General features: G+C 32.3%; 1 protein-coding gene across 4 annotated transcripts in view; it reads right to left on the reverse strand.

Annotated features, from left to right (window-relative positions):
- Positions 1-671: 671 nt before the first annotated feature.
- Positions 672-15,360, reverse strand: part of LOC136844887 (uncharacterized) — a 239,130-nt gene continuing 224,441 nt past the window's right edge. For 3 of the 4 annotated variants that reach the window (XM_067114189.1, XM_067114199.1, XM_067114180.1), the window contains exons 2-7: positions 5,855-5,952; positions 5,317-5,414; positions 4,337-4,446; positions 3,637-3,752; positions 3,059-3,263; positions 672-1,528 (exon numbers count right to left, since the gene is read on the reverse strand). In XM_067114189.1, the coding sequence (XP_066970290.1) occupies positions 3,646-3,752; positions 4,337-4,446; positions 5,317-5,414; positions 5,855-5,926 (387 nt within the window). In that variant the 5' untranslated portion in view covers positions 5,927-5,952 and the 3' untranslated portion in view covers positions 672-1,528; positions 3,059-3,263; positions 3,637-3,645. The remainder of the gene's footprint in view (positions 1,529-3,058; positions 3,264-3,636; positions 3,753-4,336; positions 4,447-5,316; positions 5,415-5,854; positions 5,953-15,360) is intronic. The other variant, XM_067114208.1, reaches the window with a different exon arrangement.

Below are 15,360 nucleotides of genomic sequence, written 5' to 3' on the forward strand. Positions count from 1 at the left end.
TCACGAAGTTTTGTTCTAAAACTAGTTCTGATGCTCGTTGTGATATTTTTCGCCCACTTTCATCATGGCCTCCTGTTTAGGCTCATGTTGCACAAATGCACTCTGCAAAGTTCTATCTAATACTTTGGAAGTCTCGCTGGGTTCGTGATCTCTGAGTAAGGCAACGCTGAGTATTGGCAGGACACCAGACAGTGGGACGTACCCATTCACTAATGTATTATACGCCGTGTTTATGGCCAATTCCTCTGTAAACAGCCCATTCACCCACTGGTTCACATTCCTTCCAATTACTTGTCGAAGCAAATTCACGACCTCTCTGTCATGAGATTTCTCCACCCCTTTTGCTGACAGTTGATATGCCATGACAGTGAAATGTTTAATTTCTCTTCCTTGGTCTGTTATCACTCGTGGACGAGTGTTCTTAATTATAAATGAATACAAAGTTTGAGCCTGGTAGGAGTATACCACGTGAACGCATCCACAGATTTCCGGGATGCAGTTGCTAGCCTCACGCCCATGCGCCACATATGGTAGGTTTTGACACTCATTAGAAGAGTAAGAGTGAATGGGAAAGAATTTGTGGTGTATACAATTATGATTGCATAACATTCCAAGAGAGATTATGCATTAATTAGGAAGGGTAATAAAATACCTCCAGTTGGAAGCAGGTATAAAGCCAATCAAATTTTATTTACTCAGGTATAAAGGTAATCAAGTACAAAGCCAATCAAATATAAAGCCAATCAATTTTTATGAACACAAATAAAGAAATGTCATAAATTGTCTTAGAAATACGATGGGGACACAACTGAGACCCCACTTAATTGCTGTTATAGGTCGTTTGGCCTATTTGTATTCCTCTGCAATTGTTATATTCTTTTTGTTGATAAATTTGTTTTGCTAAATAAGCAAAAACGTATAGGTATGATATTTTAACAGCAATGAATTAGAGAATTTATGTAAAGTATGCGTGGATTGCATGCATGCAGTTTCTCTAAGAAATTGTTACTTTCCTTTTGAATATATTTTATCGAGCTGTCTAATTTCGGTGTTCAGGAATATTGTTGCTGCAACGCCACTCAGATGTTAAATAAACTTATAAATGATCACTGTGCAATAGTCAAACTGTGACACTCCACTCCTATAGCAAGTGATAGATTAAAGAAAATGGAAGGTGGGAATAAACTCTAGTTTCAGGGGAAACTGTTACTCATTCATTGTTAACAGAATGACTGAAAGATGGTATTTCTTTAATACTTGTTCTGGTAATAATAATAATAATAATAATAATAATAATAATAATAATAATAATAATAATAATAATAATAATAATAATAATTCCCTACACCTTCAGTTGAGCATGAAGAAAGGTACAATGTGCCAGTGAGAAAAACATAACAGTAAAATATACTAAGGAAGCTTCTTTTCCTTTTATTTATATCCTGTTGTTGTTGGTGCTGCTGTTCTTACTTGTCTTTTTCTGCTGGTATTGGGTCAATAGAACACACAGCTGCTGCATCGATGACTTCTGAAATGAGAAAGAGGTGAAAATGATATCACATGAGCACCTAAACACCAAATGATATTAATTATTATCCGCTTTCTCTCCCTCTTTGTCTCCCTGTTTGATTGTTTGTGTTTGTATGTGTGTGTTTATATACATGCAGGTACTCAAACATACACACGCATATATATATATAAAATATATATGTAAATATATATATATATATATATATATATATATATATATATATATAGATATATATGTATGACTTTGTATCACATCATTGTGATTTATATATAATCAGTGAGTTATAAACGTCCTTTAATATCCAATTGGTTCTACCTCGAAATAGAGCGAATTGGATATTAAAGGACGTTACTTATTGATTATATATATATATATATATATATATATATATATATATATATATATATATATATATATATACATATATATATCTTGCGTTTTAACGTGCTTTTTCCCATTTTCTATATGGGGTAAGCACGATGCCCTCTTTTATGAAGGACTTTGACTTGGCGCTTAGACCCCTGTAACGATGTGTACGCGTATTGTACTAATCCCCAGCCTTTCTCCTAAGCAGCGAGAGAACTGGGCGGGTAGGTCGACAGTTCGAGACGTGTGAGGTGTCTGTTATGTTTTTAGATGTTGGAGTGGCTTTGTTTATGTGTGTATTAGTCTGTAACACTGATTTGCTTTTCAGGAAACCCTATCCGCTGATTACATACGTAATCCCGGGGTGTCTACACGATAGCAAAGTGTCCGCCTTCAATGACCAGTCGGCTGCGGATTTGAACACGTGCCAAGGACCTCTACGAAGTCCTAGGCCGCTGCTTGACTGAGCTACTGAGGTTATATATATATATATATATATATATATATATATATATATATATATATATATATATATATATATATATATATATATATATATATATATATACAGGTGGTTATTATTGAATTCAGACTTGTAATTTCCTACTTGAACAATTTTTTTGTTTATACTTCCACTAAAATCCCTTCAAATTCAGACGTGCATTTTGACCAATAATTTATCTCATTTTTATTGTAATTGCAATCAAACATCTTTGGAATGGACTATAAAATTTAGGCCAAGGGCCATTAAGAGCTGAATGGGGAAACTGAAAGTAAATGGTTTTAGGGGTGTAACAGGAGGAAAACCTCAAAGCAGTTGCACTACGAAACAATTGCTAGGAGAGGGTGGAAAACAAGATGGAAGAAAGTTAACATGAACGAAGGTACAATAAGAAGAATGAAAGTGGTTGCAGCTAGGTGCTCAAGGGACTCTGCAAAGAATCTTGAGTAATGCCCTTTCAGGGCACCGTGTTAGTTGCTCTGATGGCACTACTCTCTCCCGGGATGTAATCATCCTTGAAGCCTGAGGTTGTTGAGGAAGTTGGGCAGGAAAGTGGGCCGAGGCCAAAGCGACTACCTGGGGAAGAAAAGGCAGAGAGCGACGATAGTGAAGGAAAGGTGATTCTTAAGAGGGCATTTTGAACATGCTGGCGTACTTACTCCCTTGGTAACAGCATCTGGAATTGTGGTCAGCGCAGCACAAAAAGCTGGTAAAGAGGTATCCTAAGGGACACAACAAGTACAATTGAAGCCTTGGCAGGTTGCCCTTGTACTGGGGCGATATCCAGGCTTGCATATTCCATCGGGAGAGCAATATCCTCTGCCTCGTGCGCAGGTGGTTTCATCGCATTTGTCCTTGCAACACCTAGTTTAAAAAAACAAAAGAAAATATAAGAAAATTATTTGAATTAGAGGACATGAAGGTTGGTTCTGAATACTTTATGTGGGAGTGGAGTGTAGATCTTTTACAAATGTTAAGCAAGATCTGAGTGGAGGCATTGCTTAGACAATTTTAAACTTTTTATTGTTAGCATACATATGTACATACATACATACATACATATATATATATATATATATATATATATATATATATATATATATATATATGTATATATAATATAAATGTATATATATCTATAAATATATGTATATGTATATATATATATATATATATATATATATATATATATATATATCATTAATCTTGAGAACTACCTCTTAGGAAATAAACTCACTTGCAGCATTCATGATTTATTTATTCCACCCAGCATGGTATTCGGTGGAGGTGCAATTTTGGAGCAACGTCCTCCTGCCTGTTTACATTGGCTATTGGTGTTGGTTTCATTGCATGCTGCCAACGAGAACTAGTAGTTGTTAATACATTTAACGGTATACTTGGAATAAAAGTAACTTGAAATAAATCTTTATTATATGTATTTTCAGATACTTACTTTAAACATTTATATAAGTACTTGAATACCCCAACCAAACTAAAAATAAGGACTTGAATGCCTACAACCAAACTGAAAAGTTTTGGTCTTACAACCATACAAAAACTTAAATACCTCAGTCACATAAAAAAAAGACCCAAATACTCACAAACACACACAAAAAAGGACTTGAATGCCTACAACCAAACTAAAAAGGACTTGAAAACCACTGCCACACAAAAAAGGACTTAAACCATACACAAGAAAAGGGCTTGAATATTCGCAACCATACATTAAAAAAAAGACTTGAATATTCACAACTACTCAAAAAAGGACTTAAATGCGTACAACCACACAAAAAAAGAATTGGCCACTCACAATCACACAGAAAGAGCTTGGATGCCCACAGCTATACAAAAAAAGGGCTTTGGAAACTCACAACCACACAAAAGAAAGAGGACTTGAATGCTCACAACCATACACAATAAGAGGATGGGTTACTCACATCCACAACAAGTACAGTACCACCGAGAAGAGCAAACGTTAGTGGTATAATCACACGATCCCGTCAGCCACTTCATCTGGCATTGGCCGTTGTGGTTACTAAGACAAGTGCTTTACAGGAAGAAAAAGAGAAAATAAAGATAAATTTAGTCGTTTAATTTTTTTAACCATAATAATGCTTTATCTATTTTTTTAGATAGAAAATGATAATAAAGTAGATACAATTAAAAAAATTGTATGGATAAACTAGAGTAAAGAGCTGAGTAATTTCTTCAAGTTTCCTCTTCAAAAGCATTATTGTAATTTCTCTCAGCTGTTAAGATGTACATATAATAAAAATAAACTATGATAAAGATTTACAGAGTTTTTAAGAGATTTATACACCTGACCTTCTGACCTTGAATACGTCGTCATTAATGATAACAGCTTGGACGTAATATGACGACCTGTAGACCTGAATTCGTGCATCAAATACCGCTCTAAATGTGGGTCACGTGATATGGCACCCTTTAATGGATTTAACTAAAAAATATTAAATGACCCTCCTTCTCTAATCAGCTAATGGAAAATTCTTTGTAATTTCTAAGCATAATCTACATTTGGTGGCAAATGAATCTTTTTAATTGCATTCCTATGCAAATTAGCCGAGAGTGCCCACATTGATATAATAACGATGAACAAAATTTGCTAAAGTTTTGTATATTATTATTATTATTCAGAAGATGGACACTATTCATATGGAACAAGACCAAAGCGGCTTGAAATTCAGGCTTCCAAAAAATATGATAAGAAAGAACAGAAGAAATTATTATTATTATTATTATTATTATTATTATTATTATTATTATTATTATTATTATTATTATTATTATATTATTATTATTATTATTATTATAATAGATATCTCTCATGAATAATGAAGGCACAGACCGGCCTCTAAAAGCATTATGAAAGAAAAAAAAAGCACTTAATTATTCTCACTTAAAGGTGTTCGCACAACAAGATGGTGGGATCCTGGCAAGAGAACTGGCATTCTTCACCGCCGGTTCAACGACTGAGCATATGCGGGGGTTAGTGTACTGAAAATAAAACAATAAAAACAAGAAGAAAAATTAAAATAAAATTCATAATAGAGAATAGAGACTCGAAATCTGCGACAAAAAGTAATGGGCAGTTGCTACAAAGAAGCAGAAACATAATTACTAAGTAAACTAAAATAGGGATTGAGTTAACAAAAATGAATGCGAGAGAAACGGATAGTGTTACTTAATAGAAAGCATATTTTCATCTAATGCCTTATGTATGCAACAATTTAAAAAAAGAAATTCATAGTGTTAAATTAGATATCCGATATATATATATATACATACACACACAAATATATATATATATATATATATTATATATATATATATATATATATATATATATATATATATCTGTGTTTGTGTGTGTATGTATGTATGTACTGTATATATACATACACATAGATATACGGTATATATTTCATATAACTAACCTGGCCAAAGCAGACGATTCCCAGCGCGAAGACAATCGCCAAAAGGATCCATGTTCGTGACGTAGCCAACATTTTAAGGAGTCTTAGACGCTGTGGACCTGGAAATAATTGAAATGTTTTAAATACAACAGCCTGACTTAACAAATAATTGTAGGTTAAGATTTCTATTCTTGGTAGAGTTCACGTACCCTGTAGTGTTCTTTGGAAGAAATTTTATGTGGGTAAATTAAAACACACACACACACACACACACACACACACACACACACACATATATATATATATATATATATGTATATATGTATGTATATATATATATATATATATATATATATATATATATATATATAATATATATATATATATATGGATATATATGTATAATATACATATATATATATTTATATATATATATATATATATATATATATGTATATATATATATATATATATATATATATATATATATACATATACATATATATATATATATATATATATATATATATAATATATATATATATATATATATATATATATATATATATATAATATATTATATATTTTCCGTGCAATATTTTTATGTCAAGTCAGTTTTCCGAAGCCTAAATACTAACTATAAAATGATATCTTTTGAAGTGAATGATAATCTTTGACTTATTTTTCCAGGTGCGTTATTTTTCCGAAGCCTGAAATGATAAAAGAATGGAAGAACTTATTTGGAGTGTATACATGAAATGAAAATGAAGAACTTGATACATAGCTTAAACAATGACTTACGACAGATATCACTTCAATCGGAGAGGAGTCAAAAGCTGGAACTGCAGTGGCGTTGCAGTTCAACTGGCTACTTGGAGGTCTGCTCGCCGTTATAAAGGAGGCAGGATTGCCTGTTGCGAGCTTGCCAACCTTTGCGGGAGTCCTTGGCTGGAGGGACGATGGTACTCAGCCAATGAGAAAGCAACAGCTATTGTAGTAATTATAGGTAGGAATGATAAACAACCACATTGACGATAAGAACTGCGACAACAACAAGAAAACAATTACAATAATAATAATAATAATAATAATAATAATAATAATAATAATAATAATAATAATAATAATAATAATAATAATGGTGAAGAATCCCCACAATGTCATGGTAAATATGTGTTAGAAATATATATACAAACGTTTGTATATATTTTTCTAATATATTTTTTCCTAATATATATATAATATATATATATATATATATATATATATATATATATATATATATATATATATATATATATATATGTGTATATATATATACATACTATACATACATACATATATTATATATATATATATATATATATATATATATATATATATATATATATATATATATATATATATATTTTCAGGAATATATGTAAAATTCACACTACTGTGGATTTCTTCACCATTTTAGTGACTTGTGCTATCATGAAACTTTTATGAATAATAATGAAAAAGTTACTTTCTCGATTGTTCAGTCATCTTGGAAACTTTTCCCACTGAAAACTCTGGCTCCGAATTTGAAAATGAAATGAAGAAATTCTCCTTCAATGTCAAGATTCCCTAAAGAGAGCGCCGAATTATTGATGGGATTGCAGGTTTTGTTTGCGAAGAAAGGCAGCCACTTAATTTTTCTATTGGCATCACTGCGACTCATTGCCATTCTTTATATGTAAAGATATATAAAAATATATAAATAAGAATTATTTGAGAAGCATAATAAACATATTTTGGCATTTTATAATGCCAAGCAGAAAATTGTCTTCAGTCTTTTGTTTTTGTATATAGTTCTAACTGTTCCCCTTCTTACCTGCAATAGACCTGCGAGTGTGTGACAGAGATGATCCTATCAACCCGCTGAGTTATTAAGAAACAATCAAATGACAAAACATCTTTTAACAAAATTGACAGATGGAGGGGAATCGGTATTAATCATTACTGTTTTTCAGGTTTTATTGTGATAATATTTCCTCAATAATTGGATTGAGATGTCGGGAGATTGCTTGATGTCAAGTTGCTTAAGAAAATCAATCACGACGATTTTTGAAAGACAAAGGGAAAGATGATATTGTTTTAAGTTGCTTAAGAAAATCAATCACAACTGTTTTAAAAAGACAAAACGGCCTTGATAACATGGTGCCGGTGCTAAGAAAATCAATCACGACGATTTTTAGCAAAGGAAGATTATATGGTGTCGTTGCTTAAGAAAATCAATCACGACGATTTTAGCGAGCAAAAAGGAAAGATGATATGATGTCGTTGTCTAAGAAAAAATCAATCGAAACGATTTTAGAAAACAAAAGGAAAATGATATGGTGTCGTTGCTTTTAGAAAATCAATCACAACTATTTTAGAAAGACAAAGCGAAGGATGATATGGTGTCGTTACTTAAGAAAATAAGTCACGACGATTTTAGAAAAAGACAAAGGAAAGATGATATGGTGTCGTTGCTTAAGAATATCAATCACAACGATTTTAGAAAGACAAAAGAAAGATGATATGGTGTCGTTAAGCAAGAATATCAATCAAGCAACGACTTTAGAAAACAAAAGGAAAGATGATATGGTGAGGTTGCTTTAGAAAATCAATCACAACGATTTTAGAACGATAAAAAGAAAGATGACTTGGTGTCGGTGCGTTAGAAAATTAATCATAACACGAAAGACAAAAGGAAAGATGATTTGGTGTCGTTGCTTTAGAAAATCAAACACGACGATTTTAGAAAGACAAAAGGAAAGATGATCTGGTGTCGTTGCTTAAGAAAAACAATTGCATCGATTTCAGAAAGACAAAAGGAAAGATGATATGGTGTCGTTGCTTTAGAAAATAAACCACAATGATTATAGAAGACAAAAGGAAAGAAGATATAGTGCCATTGCTTTAGAAAATAAATCACAACGATTTTAGAAAGACAAAAGGAAAGATGATATGGTGTCGTTGCTTTAGGAAATCAATCACAATGATTTTAGAAAGACAAAAAGGAAAGATTATATGGTGTCAGTGCTTTAGGAAAATCAACATAACAATTTTAGAAAGACAAAGGAAAGATGATATGGTGTCGTTGCTTTAGAAAATCAATCACGATGATTTTAGAAAGACAAAAGGAAAGATGATTTGGTGTCGTTTGCTTAAGAAAAACAATCGGAACGATTTCAGGAAAGACAAAAGGAAAGATGATATGGTGTCGTTGCTTAGGAAAATAAATCACAATGATTATAGAAGACAAAAAAGGAAAGAAGATATTGTGCCATTGCTTTTTAGAAAATAAATCACAAAGATTTTAGAAAGACAAAAGGAAAAATGATATGGTGTCGTTGCTTTAGAAAATCAATCACGGCTTGATTTAGAGAGGCAAAAAGAAAGCTGTCCTTGTGTCCAAGTTACTTTCGAAAATCGGTCGACGACCTGTAGAAATGAAAAAGAAAGCTTGCTTTGTTGTTGTTCATGACTGAAACTATGTGGGCCGAGAATTTAAAATGATTTTTACCTAAGTGTTCGAGGAGGTTGACTAATCAGGATTGGAATATTTAATTTATGCTAGAATCTACTAAACATATATGTCAGGTCAGAAATTCTTTAAAATTTAAATCAGACAGTAGCAGGTTTATCTATGTTATGATGAATTGACTATGAGATAGTTATATATACATATGTATATATATATATATATATATATACATATGTGTAAAGTATATATATATATATATATATATATATATATATATATAAATATTTATATATATATTCACAGTAATTATAACGTTCAGGCTTATAACAAATGAAAATGAATTGACTATGAGATATTTATATACATATGGGTATGTAGAGCATATATATATATATATATATATATATATATATATATATATATATATATATGTATATATTTATATAATGTTCGTTTATAACGTTCACAGCTTATATAACGTTCAGGCTTATAACGAATGAAAATGAAATCTCAGGTTATCAATTCAAATAAATGAGCGTAAACTTGTAGGTTACGTGACGGATTCTTTATTAGAAATCAGGTATATAACGAAATTTTTTGTAAGTCCTTGATACGAAGTGATGATTTTATTGATAAACAAACACCGGACACCTGCTGACCCAGTGAAGTGCTATCACTTTGTTCTTAATTCTGCTTTCGTCGTTTATGTAAAACTTTTATGTTATGTGTAATCAAAACATTTTAAACTGAAAAGCTGTGTTACTCTCTTATTATTCCAAGTGAAATCCGTGTCAACAGATTAATTCTTCTCACAAACAGAAACCTATTACGTTCAATAAATAACCACTAAAGTCCTAATACAATTCACATGTACACGTATTGCACTTACCCCGGACACTTTGTACATTGTGTATGAACTTAATCTCATTTGAGGATTTTAAATAAAAAAAGCTAAAAATGTAACTCTAATTTTGTTATAAACATTAAAATGCATATCCAGTTCTTAAACTAATAATGACTATTATTGAAATGTATTAGAAATCTCGATACACTTAGGAGAATGGATACTTTTTATCGTCTGGATTTCATTCTGTATCAAACAAGGGTGAGGTAATCCAATCATTCCAAGTTCTTTTTATAATCTTTTAACTTCATATATATATATATATATATATATATATATATATATATATATATATATATATATATATATATATGTGTGTGTGTGTGTGTGTGTGTGTGTGTGTGTGTGTGTGTGTGTGTGTAGTTTCTCTACGGCATGGCGCCCTAAAATTCAAACATCTTTATTATTACAGAAACTGATTTTCCAGAGCAATGAAATTACGCTCTGCCCAAATTAAGATATTAATCCATCTACTCCAAAGGAATCCTACAAAATAAATTCAGCACTAGAAATAATCTTTTCTCCTTTTTTGAAGAAGCGTGGCTATGGCAGAGGGATGGTATTAAAATGCGATTATATTTATAAATAAATTGTTCATCAATTTGTGACGAATATGCAGGCTTCAGAAAAATGAATGAAGAGACAAAGAAAACAAGAAGAGAGGAAAACTCGAGATTTTATCACTGAAAGTGTTAAGAGACCAATTGAATACTTACTTCTTTCCAAGTAAATAATCATGCTAATTAAAAAAATGGACAAAAAATAGGATGCGGTTAAAGCACACGTCTATTATTATTATTATTATTATTATTATTATTATTATTATTATTATTATTATTATTATTATTATTATTATTATTATTCAGAAAATTAGCCCTATTCACATGTAACAAGCCAACAGAGGCAATTAACTTGAAATTCAAGCTTTCTAAGAATTATTATTATTATTATTATTATTATTATTATTATTATTATCATCATTGCTAATAGATTTACAATTTTGTGAAAAACAATCTGTGTAATAAAAATCCACAGCTATATAGCAAATATATTACCATGTAAAATATGTACAAGTAAACCAAAGACTTTCGAACTCTTGAACGGTGTTTCTCGTCAGTGCTAACGTTCAAGTGTTCGAATATGTTTGGTTTATTTGTACATATTTTACATAGTAATATATTTACTATATAATTGTGGATTTTTTTACACATTATTATTATTATTATTATTATTATTATTATTATTATTATTATTATTATTATTATTATATTATTATTGTTATTATTATTATTATTATTATTATTATTATTATTATTATTATTATTCAGAAAAATAAACGTTATTCATATGTAACAAGCCCACAACGGCAATTGATTTGAAATTCAAGTTTTCCAAGAATTATTATTATTATTGTTATTATTATTATTATTATTCAAAAATAAGCACTATTCATATGTAACAAGCCTTGGGAGACAATTGGCTTGAAATTCAAACTTTCAAAGAATCATTATTATTATTATTATTATTATTATTATTATTATTATTATTATTATTATTATTATTATTATTATTATTATTATTATTATTTGGAAGATAACCTCTATTTATATGAAACAGCCTACAGGGGCAATTGACTTGAATACGAGCTCAATCTTGAAAGAGGTTAAAGGACATAAAACAAAATAGAAAGAAGAAATCTGTGTTTGGAAAAGAAAAAAGATAAATCAGCACATTGATATAAACAGATAACAATATAAATAAATCAACAAATCAGGATGTGAATTGTGATAGGGTACTAATGCATTGTATCTTCGATTGAAAACTTGAAGTTCTAATTGCAAGACATCTTAGGGAGAGAGTGCCACACTCCAATGGTGTGAGGAATAAAAGACCACTGGAACTGAGAAGTTCGGCAGCGTGGAACATTTATTGCATATCGCTGCTGCTCTCCAGCAAATCTGGTTGCTCTCCGCAGGAAAAGAGGATCAGGGATCAGTGTAAAGCGAAAGTTCTCTGTTAAATTATTATAACTGCGAGGAAGTTAATAACAAAAGAGACCATCCGTCGATGGTCCAAGTCATAATTACTAATGTTAGGAGAAAAAACCAAAGAATCAGGATTTGGAAATGAAACGAAGAAATTCTCCTTCATTGTCAGGATTCCCTGTTGAGAGAAGCAAATTTGTTTTATGGAATAGCATCTGCTTTGATTGCTATGTAAGTCAGCCACTCAGTTACCCTACTGGACTCACTGTGACTCATTGCCATTCGCGCCAAACTTCTCAGGTCCGTTGCAAAATATATAGATAAAAATGAAACGAGAACCATGATAAACACATTTTGGCATTTTACAATGCCACATAGAAAATTATCTTCACACTTTCAAGTCTTTTTGTATATAAGCCTTAAGTCAGCTATTTTCATCCAAGCTTACACCTAGTATGAGTGTTTGTGACAGGGATGTTCATTACACATGACTGAGTTGTTGACAAAAATGAAGTAACAAAACATTTTAGCAAAATTGACAGATAAAAGAATTCGGCATTAATCATTATAGTATTTCAGGTTTTTCTGGGATACTATTTTGCCTACAAAACTGAAAGAGATGTTTCTCTTTATTAAAGCTGTCGGGAGTTTGGCTGATGGTTTTATAAAGGCAAAAAGAAAGATCGCCTGGCGTGAAGTTTCTCTAGAAAGTCAATCACGACGATTTAGAAAGGCAAAAAGAAAGATCGCCTGGTGTGAAGTTTCTCTAGAAAGTTAATCACGACAATTTTAAAAAGGCAAAAAGAAAGGTCGCCTGGTGTGAAGTTTCTCTAGAAAATCAATCACGACGATTTTAGAGAGGCAAAAAGGAAAGATCGCCTGGTGTGAAGTTTCTCTAGAAAATCAACCACGACGAATTTGGAAGGGCAAAGAGAAAGATAGCCTGAAACTATGTCGTAAGAGGATGTACTATGATTTTTACGCAAGTGTTCGAGGGAGGTACCAAATGAAGACGAAGAAAATGTAATTCTTATGCATGAAATTATCAAATTTAATTACTAAATATAATTAGCGGTTCATTTATCAGCCCTCGGAAATTCTGTGACAATCCGGCAGATAGTCGATGGTTTATCTGTTACGAAGAACCGCCTACATCATACATAGATACACTGTATGTGCTTTGTACATTTCTTTATAGCAGGACACCCTAAGGTTCAAGCATCGTCTTTTATTTCTGCAACTGATATACTGATTTCCAGTCAATTAAATGGCCTTATGCAAAAATTAAGAATATTAGACCATCAATTTGTGAAAAAATCCTACCAAAATAGATTAGGTACTAAAAATTTTCTTTTAATTTTTCTGAAATATGGCACTGGCAGAGGGGTGGTATTAATAATGCTATCATATCAACAACGGGAACATTCAGGGATTTTGTGAAGAATATTCAGATTTCGGAAAACAGGATAAAAAAAAAGCAGAAACGAGGAGAGAGAGAAAAAAAACTCTAACTGCTTCCTTTCCTAACTACCGAAAACATTGATTCTACTTCCCTCACGCCTCACGACCCATGGCAAACTAATGTCACAGTTTTAAAGCCCGCCGAAGTGCTATAAATTGGGAAGATTCTAACACAGCATCACTTAATTTTCCATTATCATCGTTTTTATCCCTCACATGAAATGTTCCATACCTATATCTGGCATGAAGGCCGCTTGCATATACACATATTTACAGTCTGGGTAAACTCAAGAGTCATCACCTTATTCCTTTAGTTTTTTGGTCACCTCCCCAACCGATCACCAATTCAGTCATCTTGTTCAAATAGTCTTTTATACACACCATAGTTGCCACTCTCCCCATTATGCTTGGTCACCAACGAATTGGTCAATCCGACCTGTGTGGGTAAGGCATTATTCACGTGTCTTCAGGTCCCTCTGTTCATCGTCAGTTTCTATTCCAAAATAACAAAAGCATTAGAGCTGACAAGATGGGTCTCCATGCCTTTTGCACCCGCACTGAGGGTATGAAGTGTTGAAAGAACCTGACGTCCATCTGCGTCTTTTGGGACGAAGTCACTCACCTGTGTGATGTGGGCAGGTTTTAGTGGAGTTGGCCAGGAGAAAGATGGTGCAAACCAGCCTGTCCTTTCTTCAGTTGGGTCATTATATTAGCGGTACGTTCTTCGGTGACACTACACTCGATGTGCAACTCATCAACAATGGCAAGGTTGGGCCGAGGTTTAAAGACCACCTCAGTATTCATACAGCCCCTGGGCAATACCCAGCACGCCCCTGCTGCAGCTAATATCAGTGCCACTCGTATCATGTCGGTTGCGCTACTGCCTCGTCCAAGCACACCACGTACCCTCCCCACCTCGACCTGACATGGACAAGCTGGACAGGAATGGTAACAACCCACTTAAACTGACACGTACTGCCATTTCCTACCAAGGAATCTTTTCCTAGTTGGCACCTTACGTGATGTCACTCGGAACAATTGTTTGAAATTCCAATGTCTTAACACAAACTTCAAAATACCTTTGTAGTAAGAAATAATAAAAAAAGGATACATACGACATAGCATATTTAAAGTAAAATTATACATAATTATACATAAACTCTTCATACCAAAACAGGATATAATTCAAATCGTCGGAACCTCTCTGCATCGCAAATAAAAAAAAACCCTTGGTTGTTTATGTTCTTATTCAAAATTACTCTCTACACATGAAAACCTCATATGACTAGGATTTTGGGGTACCAATTTACCCACCATAAAAATATAAATACATTTTTGGGAACGGGGTGAATGTGACTTCTTTTTATTATGATTGCTCTCTGCAGTATTCAATGTTTTTTACTATGTTTTTACCTTAAAACGGCTCCTGATAAATTGGCTCCAATTTATGTCTTCTAGCCTGCAAATGTTTTAAACATACTATAGCACTTGTGAGGATTATCACAGGTTTTGTTCTAAACCTTAGTTCGTGCTCGTTGTGATATTTTTCGCCCACTTTCATCATGGCCTCCTGTTTAGGCTCATGTTGCACAAATGCACTCTGCAAAGTTCTGTCTAATACTTTGGAAGTCTGGCTGGGTTCGTGATCACTGAGTAAGGCAACGCTGGGTCTTGGCTGACA

Source organism: Macrobrachium rosenbergii, chromosome 2, assembly GCF_040412425.1.
Source record: "Macrobrachium rosenbergii isolate ZJJX-2024 chromosome 2, ASM4041242v1, whole genome shotgun sequence".
Taxonomy (NCBI): Eukaryota; Metazoa; Arthropoda; class Malacostraca; order Decapoda; family Palaemonidae; genus Macrobrachium; species Macrobrachium rosenbergii.